Below are 14,095 nucleotides of genomic sequence, written 5' to 3'. Positions count from 1 at the left end.
CGGCCGGACAGAGGCCGAACGCTGAGCAGCTGCAGAGCCAGGAGCCCGAGCGCCGCACAGCGCAGGCGCAAGAGCGGCGGCGCGGACACGCCCCCCCCCCCCCCCCCGAGCGCGCAGCCGCACTCGACGCCCGGATCGCCTTCCCGGCTTCACGACGCTCCGCCCCTGGCGTGCGGGGGCGTGTCTAAAGCGGGCCTGCGTCGGGGGCGGGGCCTGGGCGGGTCGGGCCTATAAAGGCGAAGGCGGCGGCCGCGCGTCCGGCTCCTCTCGGCGGTGGCGGCCCAGGCAGAGGAGTCCGCGGTGGCGGCGGCGGCGGCGGCGGCGGCGGTGGCGCTGTTCCCCGCGCAGTCCGCGGAGCGGGGTCCGGGCTGCGCGACGTCGGGCGGCGGCGGCACTGCGGCCCCGACCCGAGCCCGACCCCGGTGAGTGCGAGCCCCGGGCGGCGCCGGGGACCCCGGCCCGGGCGCGGGGAACCGGACCCGCGGCACCTTCGCCGCCCCCGCCCAGGCTGCGCTCCGGCCGCCGCCGCCGCTCACCGCGCTCCCTTTGTCTGCTCCCGCCCGCAGGGGCCCGTCCCCGGCCGCCCCCCGCCTGGCCGCCCGCCCCCGGGCCGCCCCCCGGCCCGTCGTCCCCTCCCCCGCTGGCGGGGCCCGGACGGAAGATGGTACAGAAGAAAACAGCCGAACTTCAGGGCTTCCACCGTTCGTTCAAGGTGAGGGCCGGGTCGGTTCGGGGCGCTCTGGGCTGGCCCCCCGAGCGGCCGGTTGTGGGGGGCGCGGAGCCTGCCTCGGGGGTCGGCCCAGGCTCGTGCAGGCCCCCGCCCTGCGCCTGGGCTGTCCCAGCCGGTGGTGCGCCAACGGGGCGTCCGCAGGCCGCAAGCCCCTCCCCAGCTGTGGCCCGTGGGAACCCCAGGGGGGCTGGGCCGTCCGTGCCCGTGGGGGTGCCTGGCTGTGTGTCCCCTGCAAGCTCCCGTCCGCTGTGTTCTTTGGGGCAGGGGTCTACAAGCCGCAGTCCTGTCCCAAGCCCTGCGTGTGGCCTGTGGGGTCCCTCGTCCAGTACCCCAGGCGGGCCTGGGTGTACCCTGCAAGCCCCAATTGTTGTGCACTGAGTGGGGAGGGTTCAGCAGGCCACAGCCCTGTCCCTACCCTGGTGTGGCTTGTGGGGACCTTGCTCCAGGCTCCTGGGCCTGGTCAGGTGCTCCTCACACCCTCGCCCAGGTGGCCTGTGAAAGGGGAGAGTGGGTTGCGCGTTCCCTCCGCCCCGCACCTCCCAGACACCCAGGCCGAGTGCTGCTTCCTGTCAGAGCGGGAAGTTTGCAGCAGCTTGGCGGCAGCGGCTGCTGAACCCTGGTCTCAGCTGAGCAAATCTGGAGGGGTGGGAAGGGCAGGTGCTGGGCAGGGGCCCCCCAGGGGACGCAGTGATGTCAGCCAGCTGCCCCACCCCGCAGGCCGGGTTATGTAATGGCCTCCCCGGCTTCCTTGGGCAGGGAGGGGACCTGTTGCCCGGTGGAAGGCAGGACTGTGGGGGGGGGGCGGGGGGTGGTGGTGTGTGGTGTGTACACACGCTGCGCACCAGGGTGGGAGGAGCAAATGGAGGCTGCTCCGGAACAATTCCCAGGCCTGTCCAGCCAGTGTCCCAGGCCAGTTCCTTTACCCCCCTAGCCCTGTGGCATGCCTGTCACCTGCAGTTTCCCCCAGGGCAGCGCTGCCTTCAGAGTGTCTGGGGCTGGGCGGGACTGGGCTGGACCTGAGACATCTCCGACTGTGGGCTTTCCCCTCCTGGGGCTGGGTGTGAGCCGAGACCAGGTCAGCACATGGGGCCAAGCAAGGCAGCCAAAGCAAACTCGAATTTTCCGGATGGTTCCAGCTGCCTTCTGCCAAGGACTGCTGACTCGCGTCCTGCAGCCAGACCCAGGGCGGGCTGGGCGGACCGCCCACACTGATCGGGACTGGGCTGGCCTGTCTGCATGGCCGCCGGACAGCCTCACTCAGAGTTGGGACCCGGGTCAGGGGTGGTTAGAAGGGGCCCTTCCAGGTGGCCAGGGTCTGATGACCACACTAGGAATCCCCTCCCAGGACCACCACCAACTCCCTTTGGATGGCGCCACCTCTCCTGAGATACTCTCCCTGCGCCTGTCAGCCACAACACAGTGGGGAGGACGTGTGCAGGCACGCTGGGAAGGTGGAGATTCCCAGACAGTGGGCGTCTGCCTGGGGCCCTTCTGCTCGAGGACACAGGAGTGACAGTACCCAGCGCCTGGTGACAGCAGATCTGTCCCTTCCTCATGGTCGCTCTGGCCTGCCTATCTGTCTCTGCTTTTCTAATTTGGAGGCCGTGATGGGCTTGTGGGGACGGTGACCAGATCAAGCCAGGCTCAAACTGGCCCCTGCAGCCCCGAGTCCTTTCACCTTCTTGAGGGTCCACGGGTTGCAGGCACCTGCCTCCTGTGCCCCTGACAGGCCTAAGGTGGTCACTAGGTCAAGGTTAGAGAGGAAGTGAGAGCTGTGCCTGGCTTTTGACTCTAGTCACCCCGCTTTTGTGGTGGCCCCAGGGTGGCCACCAGGTCTTCTGAATGGGGGACCTTATCGGAGCTGGGTGTGCCTGGTGCCCTGTGGGGCCGCTGGAGTACCCCCTGTTTTTCTCCCCTGCCAGGCCTCCTAGGAACTATCTGCTCAGGGCAGGGTGGACGGGAGGCAGGGACTGCAGCCTGGTTCTCACACCCTCCCACTATCTGGCCACCACCTGCCCCTTCGTTTCAACTGAGGTGTCTGGCCTGGCCCCTCTACGCTGGGCTCTCCTGGTGTGGCTTCTCTGCCAGATGACCCTCCTGTCAGAGCCCCACCCCACTTGTCTAAGAGCTCAGAGAGGGGCAGCTACTCAGCCCAGGCCACCCAGCATCCTCGCTGGGACTAGGACCTGCCACTGCATCTGCAGTCCCCCTGCCTGCCAAGGCCCCCCTGGCTGGGGACACTACCTTAGAGCATAGAGCTCAGCCGCACAGGAACCAGACCCCACCCCCTCCGGCCAGGGAACCTCCATCCCCGACTGGATCACACCTGCTCTGCAGAAAGTGTTCTTCCAGCCATCACGTGTCTGGGGCTAGGAAAAGGTCTGTCGGACCTCCAGCATCCTCCCACTGCAGGTGAGGGTGTCATACCCTCCTGTCGTCTCTCGCCCAAGCTCCAGGCTGTGGATTGCGAAAGGCCGGAATGCAGATCCTGCCTGCCACAGCCCCTCCCTGAGAGGGGTGGGCTTAGCTGGGTACAGGGCGTGCGAGGGGGCTCTCTCCAGGGGTGTGTGGCGCTGAAATGGGACCACGCAGGCTGTGGCCTGGGTAGGGCCCTCTCCCATGAGCCTCCGGGGGCCAGGCAGGGACCCAGCTGGACCCTGGCCTCCAGCAGGTGTGGTGCCACGAGCTCCAAGTTGGTCACTTCATCAGGGGGCTGTGCTCCTCAGAGGATACAGAGGGTTTGGATACACAGAGCTGGGGGTGGGGAGGTGTTCATGCAGCTTCAGGGCACAGCACAGGTGGGCCTGAGACTGTTCAGGGCAAGTGGCAGGCGGGGCGACAGGGACTGGATTCAGACCCCACCCCCTCCCCAGGCAAGGTAGGGAAGGAGGGGGGAAACTGAGGCCCAGGCAGGGCCAAGCTGGCCTGAGACAGCCCAGCAGGCCGTGGGAAAGCAGGCCCGGCTGCCAGGCTGGGAGCCCTGCCCGGTGAGTCACCTCCCTGTACCGCCCCACTGCCTTTGATCCCTAGAGGTCAGTCAGGAGGCCCCCATTCTGCACACGAGCAAACTGAGGCATGAGATGTGGCTTGGGCCCTGCAGTGACTCAGCCCTGGCATCAGAGGCAGGGCCCCCAGGCAGCTGTCTGCCTGCATATGTCCCTGCCCCACATTGCACCCTCTCCCTGGGGTGCCCAGGGACCTGGGCTGGAGGCAGAGGGTCAGGTTGCTCCAGGGGGAGAATGAGGTTTCCCCATTTCGACACTGTTGGTATTTGGGGCCAGGTTATTCCCTGGGGAGGGGCCGTCCTGGGCACTGCAGGTGCTAAGCAGCGTCCCTGCCCCCACCCACTCTGCCAGGAGTAGCCCCAATTATGACAACCATAAATGTACCCAGCATTGCCCCAGATACCCTGGGGAGTTGGAATCTCCCCTAGTTGAGAACCACTGGATTAGGGGATTCCACTGATACCCAAGAGACTCTGTGTCCTGTGATCCTCTGCCCTATTGAGGTCCTAGGAGGCTGCACAGGTTTAAATCCACACCTGAGGGGGGAGGGAGAAAGGAAAGGAGTCCCAGGAGCTGGAGGTCACCTGGTCTGTCCGTCTGCCCCGTTGAGAGTTTATTCTCGTGTCCAGTGTGAGCAGGGTTAGACTGAATTTGTTTCCGGATAACTAACTGGGGGGTTCTCAGCCTTGGCCTGTGGACGTTCAGGCAGGACCGTTCTCCGTGCTGGGGCCATGCTGAGCAGGACGGGACCTGAGCGTTCTCCTGTCTTGTCCTGCAGGGACAGAACCCTTTTGAGCTGGCCTTCTCCCTAGACCAGGCCCACCACGGGGACCCTGAGGACCCTGACTTCAGCCTGCAGCACGCAGCCCGCCCTGGTGAGAGGCCCGAGGGGTGGGGGCACGTGGCAGCCGACTCCCCTGTGGCAGGGGGTGCTGGCAGTGCAGGGCTCCCTTCTGAGCCCCGGCAGGTGTCCCTCCACGCAGACATGCCCGCCAGCCAGCCCATTGACATCCCAGATGCCAAGAAGAGGAGCAAGAAGAAAAAGCGCAGCCGAGCCACCGACAGCTTCTCGGGCAGGTTCGAAGGTGAGAGGGTGGCGGGTGTGGGGCGGTGGGGAGGCAGCGCCAGCTGCGGATTCCCTCACCCCAACCCCGCCGCTCCGTAGACGTCTACCAGCTGCAAGAGGACGTGCTTGGGGAAGGCGCCCATGCCCGCGTGCAGACCTGTGTCAACCTCATCACCAACCAGGAGTACGCCGTCAAGGTGAGCTCTGGCTGTTGGAGCTGCTTCCTGGCCTTTCCCAGCAGCCCCTGGGATCTGGCACCGACTGGGGGTGACAGGAGGAGGGGGGTGGCATTCGAGCTCCCAGACTGACAGCCAGGGAAAACCAGTATCTAAAAATGGTCCCCAGGCTTGATGACTCAGGCCACTTTTGGGAAATCAGGTCAGCCTCTGCTAAGCCCCTGAGTCCAGACAGGAGTGGCAGTGAGAGTGGCCCCCTGCCCACCCTGTGTCCAGGTGGCCGAAGACCTGGTGCCAGAGTAGCTGCCCAGAGCTGGGTGATTTGGTCCGAGGTTGCCTGCTGGGTCCCTCAGGCAGGTCCTGCGCCTCTGAGCCCTCTCAGGGGGTGTCATAGGGGGCTCTGCATTTGGGGAAGCTCAGTGCAGGCGCCTGGGAGCTTCCTGTGTGGCCCCCAGCCCCACGCAGCCAGCGGTCTGGGAGCAGGAGTCTGCTGAGGCCCTGGCAGTGGCTTTGTGACCTTGCAGGGCATGCAGTTGGGTCTTGTGTTCCAAGAAACCTTCCAGGCTTCCCTCGTGATCCCATATCCGGCTCCCGGGCTGGCTGGGGTCACCGGAGGGCCAGCTGCCCAGGGAGGAGGCCAGGTGCTCCCTGGCAGGCAGGGCTGGTGGGAGGCCAGGCCACACCAGTGACTGTGTTAGAGGAGAGAGGAACGGGAATGCCCAGCCCACTGTGGAGGGAGGAGGGAGCCTTGCTTTTGCAAGTCAAGGGAGGCTGTTGGCCAGGCACTGGGGCCACGGCTGCCACAGGTGGTGACAGATGCAGTTGTGGTCCCGGCTCCCTGGGACAGGGAGAAGGTGCCAGAGACTTGGACACTCACGGAGCACTTTTGCACAGCAGGCGTCCTTCTGAGCATGGTCCTCCCAATGGCCCTGCCAGGCAGCCTGGCTTTCTGTCCTCATTTGACAGATAGGGAAACTGAGGCTCAGAGGAGTAAGGTAGCCTGAGTTGCACTATGTGGCCTCACTGGGGCTCCTGACTGCCGTCTTGGGGCTGCCTCCTTGGTCACCTTGACACCATGACCCGGTGTGGTCAGTGCTTAGATCTGGGGGGCCTTCCTGGCGGGGGTGTGTTGAAGACGACTGAAGTCTGGGAGGAGGTGGCCCAGCCTAGGGCAGAGGTGTCCTGGGTGGAGGAGACAAAAAGCAGGTGGGCCCCAGGGCAGAGCAGCCAGATTGCTGTGCCTGTGGATTTGAGGAATGTGGCCTGGGCCTGCAGGTGGGGAGCTCGGGGGCCAGTAGCTGGAGGAGGCTGCGGCGGCGTGCATACCCCCAGCTGGGACTTCAGAGAAGGCCGCTCCCCTGCCAGGAGGGACTTGGCCATCCTAGCCAGCTTCCCAAGGGACAGGGTGAGGTCAGCCTGGGTAGTGGAGGTGTCTCAAGAGACGTTGGAATCAGGTGGTTCTGTTGCCTCTCGCTAAGGCAGGTGTGTCTGTCACTAGACATGAACAACAGTGTGTAGGTGGTAGCCAGGGGGCTCAAGTATGGAAAAACACATCCCCTGTCCCCCACCAGACCTCCCCTGGGCACACGTGGTCACCCTCCACCCACCTGCCCAGTGAGAGGGGGGCCAGGGTGTCCAGCCTGGGAAGAGGTGCCCGGCTGGTGCTGGGGAGAGCTGGCCCCACCTTCTGACCCCATCTCTGCCAGCAAAAGTGGCTGGGGGGGCATCTGATGGGGGCAGAACCCTCTGGTCCTTAGAAGGTACTAGGTGCCAGAGGGCAGTGGGGTGGGGCTCAGGCCGGCTTCCTAGGCTCTGGGCCCCCTGTCTGGGGTGGACACTCAGGGCTGGCCTGAAACAGACGCAGGCTGATGGGCCTGGGGGAGGCACCTGCCCAGGTTGGGGTGGAGCCAGGGATGCAGAATTTGGTGCTGTGGCCACGTGGCACTTGGGGACCAGCCTGGCTAGCAGCCAGGTACCTTGAAGGTTCCCTTATTCCATGGGTCCTATGGGAGCCAAGAAGTATAGCTGGCTGGTCTCCTAGTCAGAGAGGGGTGACCACCAGTCCAAGGGACCCTGACACGCTGTGTGAGGGTATTTCCAGAGGCCCCCAGCCCCCAATACGCCCCTGAGGCCCATCAGGGTAGGGGTGCAGGGCTGCCCCAGCTGGCTTGTCTTCTATCAGCTTTTCTTTCCTGGTCCACTTCGCTATGCCCCCTGCTGACTCCTAGGTTTTGACTTCTGGCAAATTCAGGAGAGCCCTGCTTTCCAGAGGTCTAATGGAATTTCAGACGTGGCACAGAAGTGTCTCATGGAGCTTTGCCTGTCCCTTTCCAGCTATGGCAGGTCTGGCTGACCCAGGCATATGTCCCTTCTCTGTTGCAGATCATTGAGAAGCAACCAGGCCACATTCGGAGCAGGGTTTTCCGGGAGGTGGAGATGCTGTATCAGTGCCAGGGACACAGGTAAAGTGACCTGCTCTTGCCACAGCACCAGGCCCGGAGCCATCTTTCAGTAGATGAATGAGCCTAAGTGCCACATCACCCCTAGCAAGCATTTATTGAGCACCCACTGTTTACCAGGCTGGGTATGTGGGTGGGCCCAGTGGTAGTGTGGCTAACGCCCCAGGTGGGCAGGTGGGCACAGAGAGCAAGGGCTTCTCCTAGGCTGGGTATTGGGTGCCCAGGGGCCTCAGCTCCTCTCCTAACCCCTCCCCCAGGAACGTTCTAGAGCTGATTGAGTTCTTCGAGGAGGAGGACCGCTTCTACCTGGTGTTTGAGAAGATGCGGGGTGGTACGTGGCAGCTCCTGGTTGTGGAGAGGGAAGGAGCTGGGAGATATTTTTAGCCCCCCTTATGGGATGGGGGCTTAGAGCCAGCAGGAATGACCTTTCAGAGGGTCCTGCACATGGGAGGGGGTCTTGTGGGGTCTGACAATCCTGTGCACATGTGGCTCAGGGTCCAGGACTCCAGACCCAAGGGAGCTGGTGTGAGTGCAGTGCTTGGGCCCAGGACCTTGGGAAGTGACCCCGCCTATTCTCCCTCTGCCTGGGCCCCACCGCAGGTTCCATCCTGAGTCACATCCACAAGCGGCGGCACTTTAACGAGCTGGAGGCCAGCGTGGTGGTGCAGGACGTGGCCAGCGCCCTGGACTTCCTACACAACAAAGGTGAGTGCTCACCACAGGCCGGGTCCACCTGCTCAGGACTCCTAGGAGATGCCCCCACCCCAATGGCCTTGTATGGCTTCCTTCCAGGCATTGCCCACAGGGATCTGAAGCCAGAAAACATCCTCTGCGAGCACCCCAACCAGGTGAGGCACCCCGGCCAGGTGCAGAACCCCAGCCAGGTGAGGCATCCCGGCCAGGTGCAGAACCCCGGCCAGGTGAGGCACCCTGGCCAGGTGGGGCACCCCAGCGCTCATGCCCCCACCCCTCCCAGGTGTCCCCTGTGAAGATCTGCGACTTTGACCTGGGCAGTGGCATCAAGCTCAATGGAGACTGCTCCCCCATCTCTACCCCGGAGCTGCTCACTCCGGTGAGCCTGCGCAGCCGGGGTGCCCGGAGGGGTGCGGGGCAGGGGGTGCAGGGCAGGGACAGATGGCCGCCTCTGCGGTTGCCTGACCTCGTCCGCTTGGGCTGGCCTGGTGGTTCAGGCCGCGGAGCTCCGCTTCCGCCTAGCAACAGCCGCTGATTGGCTGGGTGAGTGGGAGGGTCCAACACCTACCGCTGATTGGCCAGGCGCAGCAGGAGGCTCCCAGAACCTGCTGATTGGGCGGGGCGGGCTCCCAGCAGCCGCTGATTGGCTGGGCCGAGCTCGGTGTGGCGGGGCCGAGCGGGCGGGCTCCAGTGGCCACAGTTGCGCGCCCCGGCGCTCACGTGATGAGCCGCTCCGGCAGTGCGGCTCCGCCGAGTACATGGCCCCTGAGGTGGTGGAAGCCTTCAGCGAGGAGGCCAGCATCTACGACAAGCGCTGCGACCTGTGGAGCCTGGGCGTCATCCTGTACATCCTGCTTAGCGGCTATCCGCCCTTCGTGGGCCACTGCGGCAGCGACTGCGGCTGGGACCGCGGCGAGGCCTGCCCAGCCTGCCAGGTGCACCCCGGGACCCCCCACCCGGTGCGCCCCCGGGGACCCCCCCGTGTGCCCTCGGGGGCCCTTCCACCCCGTGCGCCCCTGTTACCTTGCGTCCCCATGCCCAGGACCGGCCCCGGGCGCTCCTCCTTTTCCTCCTCTTGGGGACCTGCCTCCTCAGCTCCTCTGCCCACGCCCAGGACTTGCCCCCCCCACCCCATGTACCCCTGGGGACCTGCCCTGTGCACCCCTCCTTCCTGCTTCTGGGGACCTGCCTAGTGCACCCCTCCTCGTCCCTTGGGGACCTGCCCCCCCAACACCAAGCACTGACAACATCTACGGGGCAGTGGCCACCCATTCTCAAGGGTTTTGAAGGCTTTTGGGTTTCCCCGCCCAAGGGAGTCAGACAGGGACACGGGTCCAGGAGCAAAGATGCAGGTGAGGTCTGTAGCTGGGGTGATTGGGTCTGGGCCTCCTGCCCAGGGCTCATGGTTCAGCAATTCCTGCCCAGTGCTCCCTGGCACCGCCTTTGTAAATCAAGCGCCACTTAACCATGCTGCCAGCCCAGCCTCCTAGCCACCTCTGGACCTATGTCCTCTCCCCTTCATGAGCCCCCAGTACTGCCCACGACGGATCTCAGGACCCTGGGCCCTGTAGCCGTCTGCCCATCTTGGGGTACCGCCAGTCCAGTTTGCTGTCTGGGTGGCAGGGGCTTGGCCAACCTTGCCAGCTGTAGCTGACCCCCCTGCCCCGCTGTGTCCCGCAGAGCATGCTGTTCGAGAGCATTCAGGAGGGCAAGTATGAGTTCCCTGACAAGGACTGGGCCCACATCTCCCTCGCTGCCAAAGACCTCATCTCCAAGCTGCTTGTCCGGGACGCCAAGCAGCGGCTGAGCGCCGCCCAAGTCCTGCAGCACCCCTGGGTGCAGGGGGTGAGCGCGGATGCCGGGGCTGGGGAGGACACAGGGCTCTGAACATGCATATGAAACACCCCAAGGGTGCAATGTGGAGACCTGGAGATGAGGTGGGATCCGGGGGCGCTACTGAAATCCCCCCTGGCACTCCCATCGAGTGGCTGTGGCCACGTGGGGACTGGCAGGAGCAGTGGCTCAGAGGATCCTCCTGGCCCGCCTAGCCCTGGGCCCCTGAGTAGGGGTGCAGAGACCTCATGCCTGAGACTGCCAGTGTCAGGCCAGGGCTCTGCCCTGCCCCCACCCCCTGCATTGCTCCTGGCCAGGGGTCATCTGAGCCAAGCTGCCACCCCAGGGGAGTGAGGCCACCAGGGCAGCAGACTTTACTAAAAATAGAAGCCTGGGTCACTCTATTTTCCACAGCAAGGGAGGGCTCCAAACCCTTCTGGAGCCTCTGGAGACTTGTGTGCTGGGGGTGGGCTTGGGCTGAAAACCTCCAGGAGGGGTGTGGCTTTGGAGCCTGGGGCCGCACACTGTCCTGCCCCCCCGACTGGCTCAGGGTCCCCGGGCAGGTGCACATACAGCCTCGGCTCATGGGCACCAGTCTTGCCCCTGTCTCCAGGTGGGTCCTGGCGATGGGGGTGTGCTTGGGGTCTCCCCTGGTGCCACCAGAGCCGGCAGGGCATCCTCAGGGCGGGCTGGGCCTGCTCTAGCCACCCCCTCCTGTCTTGTTGCAGTGCGCCCCAGAGAACACCCTGCCCACGCCCATGGTCCTGCAGAGGTGAGGCCCGCGGGGGGTCTCGGGCCACCCAAGCCAGTGGGGGGAATGGGTTAAATGTTCAGATGTTTCAAAAAGATGCAAAAAACCTCTTCAGGTGGGGAAAAGACACCCAACTCAAGCCTTGGATGTCCTCATACCGGGTGACTTGCTAGAGCCGCCCTTGGGGTTTTGGCGTCCAGAGAGGGCACTGCGCAGACCCCAAGGGTCCCCCAGCGAAGCGGGAAGGGGTGCAACCTCAGTGACTATCCCCTGCTCTGCCCCCCCTCCCCAGGAACAGCTGTGCCAAAGACCTCACGTCCTTTGCGGCCGAGGCCATCGCCATGAACCGGCAGCTGGCCCAGCGCGAAGAGGACTTGGCGGAGGAGGAGGCCGTGGGGCAGGGCCAGCCCGTCCTTGTCCGAGCTACCTCACGCTGCCTGCAGCTGTCCCCGCCCTCTGAGTCTAAGCTGGCCCAGCGGCGGCAGAGAGCCAGCCTGTCCACGGCCCCCGTGGTCCTCGTGGGAGACCGCGCCTGACGCCCTCCTGCCTTCCCTCTGTACATAGGTGCCCTCCAGATCTAAACTTTTTTTAAGCTATCGCGAGCCCGCGACCCGCAGGGCGCTCCCTCCTCTGGCTGCATTCCCCGGCGTTAAGCTCAGTGGAGGGGCTGTTTTTTTATAGAAGGTTTTTGCTTTGGGGTTTTTTTCCTTTTTTTTTTCCTGTTTCCCCCTCCCCATTTCTTTTGTTTTTTTCCTTTTGATGGGGTGGAGAGTGGAGGGTGCCTGTGGCTGGGTTTTTCCTGTCCCCAAGCTCGCCTTGACTGTCAAGGTCACTGCACCCCGCCGCCACCTCCTTGCCCCCATCGCCTGCGCGGTGACTCGGGAGCCTGCTTCCAGCCCGTTTGCCATCTCCCAGGGACATCCCCTCCCTGTGTCTGCCTCCCCAGCCCTCAGAATTTTCAGGGATGGCTCTCTGTCGTTTCGCAGGAACAGCAGGTTCTGAATCCCTCACCCCAGACACCCTGGTGGCTTGGGGGCAGGGCGTGCCCTGTCCCAGAGGGTGGGCCTGGGTGCAGGCAGGCAGGGCAGAGGGCCGCCCACCCTCCAAGCTCTCCCAGACCCTCACCCAAGCGCCCTGTCCCCATGAGAGTTGACAATCGGGGCTTCTTCCAAGTCTAGCTGTCCAGGCCCCTGATGGTGGGACTCGACCTCTGACCTTGACCTCAAACTGCAGCTGATGTCGGGGACACACCCACTGCCTCTTCCCCACCCCACCAGGGACTGAAGCAGCAGGAGCCAGGCATCTGCCACATCACGGCGGGTGGGAGGGGCTGGACAGGCGCCCGTCAGCCAACCTGGGGGTCCCCAACACCCCCTCGGGGCACCCGAGTGCCCCTTCTCAGGGCTCAGTCTGACCATCGCCATGTCCTGCCCTGCACCCCCACGTGGGTCTGGCACAGAAACTGTCAGCCCCCTCCCCATCCCCGCAGCTGGGGCCAGACCCGGAGGGCCCGCTGACTCCCCCACCCGCGAGGGCAGTGTTTTTGGTCTGCCCACCTTCAGGAAAACGGCCGCTGCTGCCACGACCTCGGCTTCTCTTTGGGCACCCAGAAATGGCGAGGAAGAGTCTGCTCGGTCCCCCACCCCCTGCTCGGCGGTGAAGTACTATGCAATACGAGTTTCCATTTTTCTATGTGCACCTGTGGCTCTGCTGGTGGGGGGGGGGGGCGGCAGCTGGGTGTCGCTTTCGTGCCAGCCCAGCCCAGGGTGCGCTCAGGTGTCTGCCAGGGCAGCCCCTCCGGCTTCTAAACCGTGGTCGGGGATTTTCGTCATGTTTAGTTAGTTTTCTAAAGAAAACATCAGTTGACTTTGCTTCCCTGTTCTTGAAGAATACTTGAATGTCGGAGGGGCCTCTGGGTGGGGGCCTCTGGCACCGTCTGCCCAGCCCCCCTCTCCCTCTCTAGTCTCATGGCCGGTGGGGCTGCCACGCCCTCCGCAGTCCCTTGCCTGTATCTGTGGACTGGCCTTTCCAAAGACCCCCCGTGGGGCAGGGGGAGGTCTCCTGCCCCCACATCATTTATCACCCAGCAGCGATTCCACATTTTGCAACTGGGGATTTTCTGCCTTTTTGTATAAAAGAACAAATGCTGCAGGCGCCAATGGCTGTTGTGCCTGGAAAGCTTGGCGGCTGCAGCTTCTGTTTTTCTGAAGGTGGGACAGTCACTTCCTCCCTCCCCCCACCCTGCTCGGTGGCGGCCTGGAGGACTGGTAACCGTTAACTGTGAATGAGCAGAACTGGAGCGGCCCGGGCACTGGGAGAACGGCCGTACATCAATGTCAAGATGTTCAAAAAAGATAAAACAACAACGACAAAAAAAAACCTCAAAAATTTTTTAAAGTGGGGAAAAAACATCCAAGCACTTTAATTCCATTGTACCAGGTGAACTGATCGAGCTCAAAAGTTTTCCTTTCCACCAACTGTCGAAAGCCGGAATTTTGTATTCTGTTTTGTAAGGATTTAATAAAAGTTGTAAAAACCGGTCACGTGTGTCTGAGTTCTGGTTTTCTGTTGCTTCGTATCAAGCTGGCCCAAACCTGCCGGTACAAACGCCACGTTGCCAGTGATGCTTGAGTCAGGAATTTGGAGGGGGGCACCATGGCGTTGGTTTTTCTCCTCTGGGACATCTGGATCCTCAGCTGGGCTCATCCTCCTCGGGAGTCTTCTCGCAGGAGAGCTGGGGTGACTCCCAGGTAGGGCTCAGCAGTGCACAGCACCTGCCTGGCTGCAAGGAGCCACCCCTTGTGGCTTTGGGCTTCCTCACAACTTGGCTGCTGATTCCCAGCTCTGATCTCCCTGGGGAAGGGAGTGGGAGACATTGTCGCGGCTGCCTTTAAGCAATGCAATCTCACAAGCCCTAGCGATTCAAACCTTCCCTGCTTGGCTGGCCCCTGCCCTCTCTGGAGTCCATCCCCTTAGCCATAATGAAGCCTTTGCTGTATGCAGGACTCTGCTGGGGCCAGTGGCCTGGGAGACGTGCTGGACAGCCGAGGGCTGACTTCAGATCCTGAAGGTGGGACCGGAAGGGGGCAGCAGAGCAAGGGCTGGCCACCCCTGGGCCTCAGTTTCCCCATCTGGAGAACAAAGTGATCCTCTCTCCAGCCCCCTCACTCAGCCAGGCCTCATCTGGGCTCTCTCCACCCTCACCCCAGCCGAAGTCTCTCCCCTTCCTGGGTATGGTCTGCTCTGTTGTCTCCTGCCCTCTCCCCTTTGCACACGGCACATTTACACCCAAAGTCTCCCTGTCAAAATCACTCCCTCTCTTGTCCCTGCCAGGCTCCTCTACCTCCTTTGTCCTAATGACCTAAAAGCAACCCCATCCCCT

General features: G+C 63.5%; 1 protein-coding gene across 5 annotated transcripts; it reads left to right on the top strand.

Annotated features, from left to right (window-relative positions):
• Nucleotides 1-566: 566 nt before the first annotated feature.
• On the top strand, nucleotides 567-13,254 carry MKNK2 (MAPK interacting serine/threonine kinase 2). 5 transcript variants are annotated; one of them, XM_045543816.1, is made up of 13 exons: nucleotides 567-712; nucleotides 4,514-4,610; nucleotides 4,719-4,820; nucleotides 4,901-4,998; nucleotides 7,360-7,439; nucleotides 7,694-7,767; nucleotides 8,037-8,141; nucleotides 8,229-8,284; nucleotides 8,413-8,508; nucleotides 8,870-9,064; nucleotides 9,810-9,974; nucleotides 10,691-10,734; nucleotides 11,006-13,254. In XM_045543816.1, exons 1-13 carry the CDS (start codon nucleotides 662-664, stop codon nucleotides 11,247-11,249), a joined length of 1,407 nt encoding a protein of 468 aa, XP_045399772.1. In that variant the 5' UTR covers nucleotides 567-661; the 3' UTR covers nucleotides 11,250-13,254. The 5 variants fall into 5 exon arrangements, with proteins under 5 accessions (XP_045399772.1, XP_045399765.1, XP_045399781.1 ...); XM_045543809.1 differs by having other exon boundaries at nucleotides 599-712; nucleotides 8,870-9,088; XM_045543825.1 differs by lacking the exon at nucleotides 10,691-10,734 and having other exon boundaries at nucleotides 599-712; nucleotides 8,870-9,088.
• Nucleotides 13,255-14,095: the final 841 nt, after the last annotated feature.

The sequence above is a fragment of the Lemur catta genome, chromosome 1, assembly GCF_020740605.2.
Source record: "Lemur catta isolate mLemCat1 chromosome 1, mLemCat1.pri, whole genome shotgun sequence".
In the NCBI taxonomy this organism is placed as follows: Eukaryota; Metazoa; Chordata; class Mammalia; order Primates; family Lemuridae; genus Lemur; species Lemur catta.
This window is presented reverse-complemented; position numbering and strand designations above follow the sequence as displayed.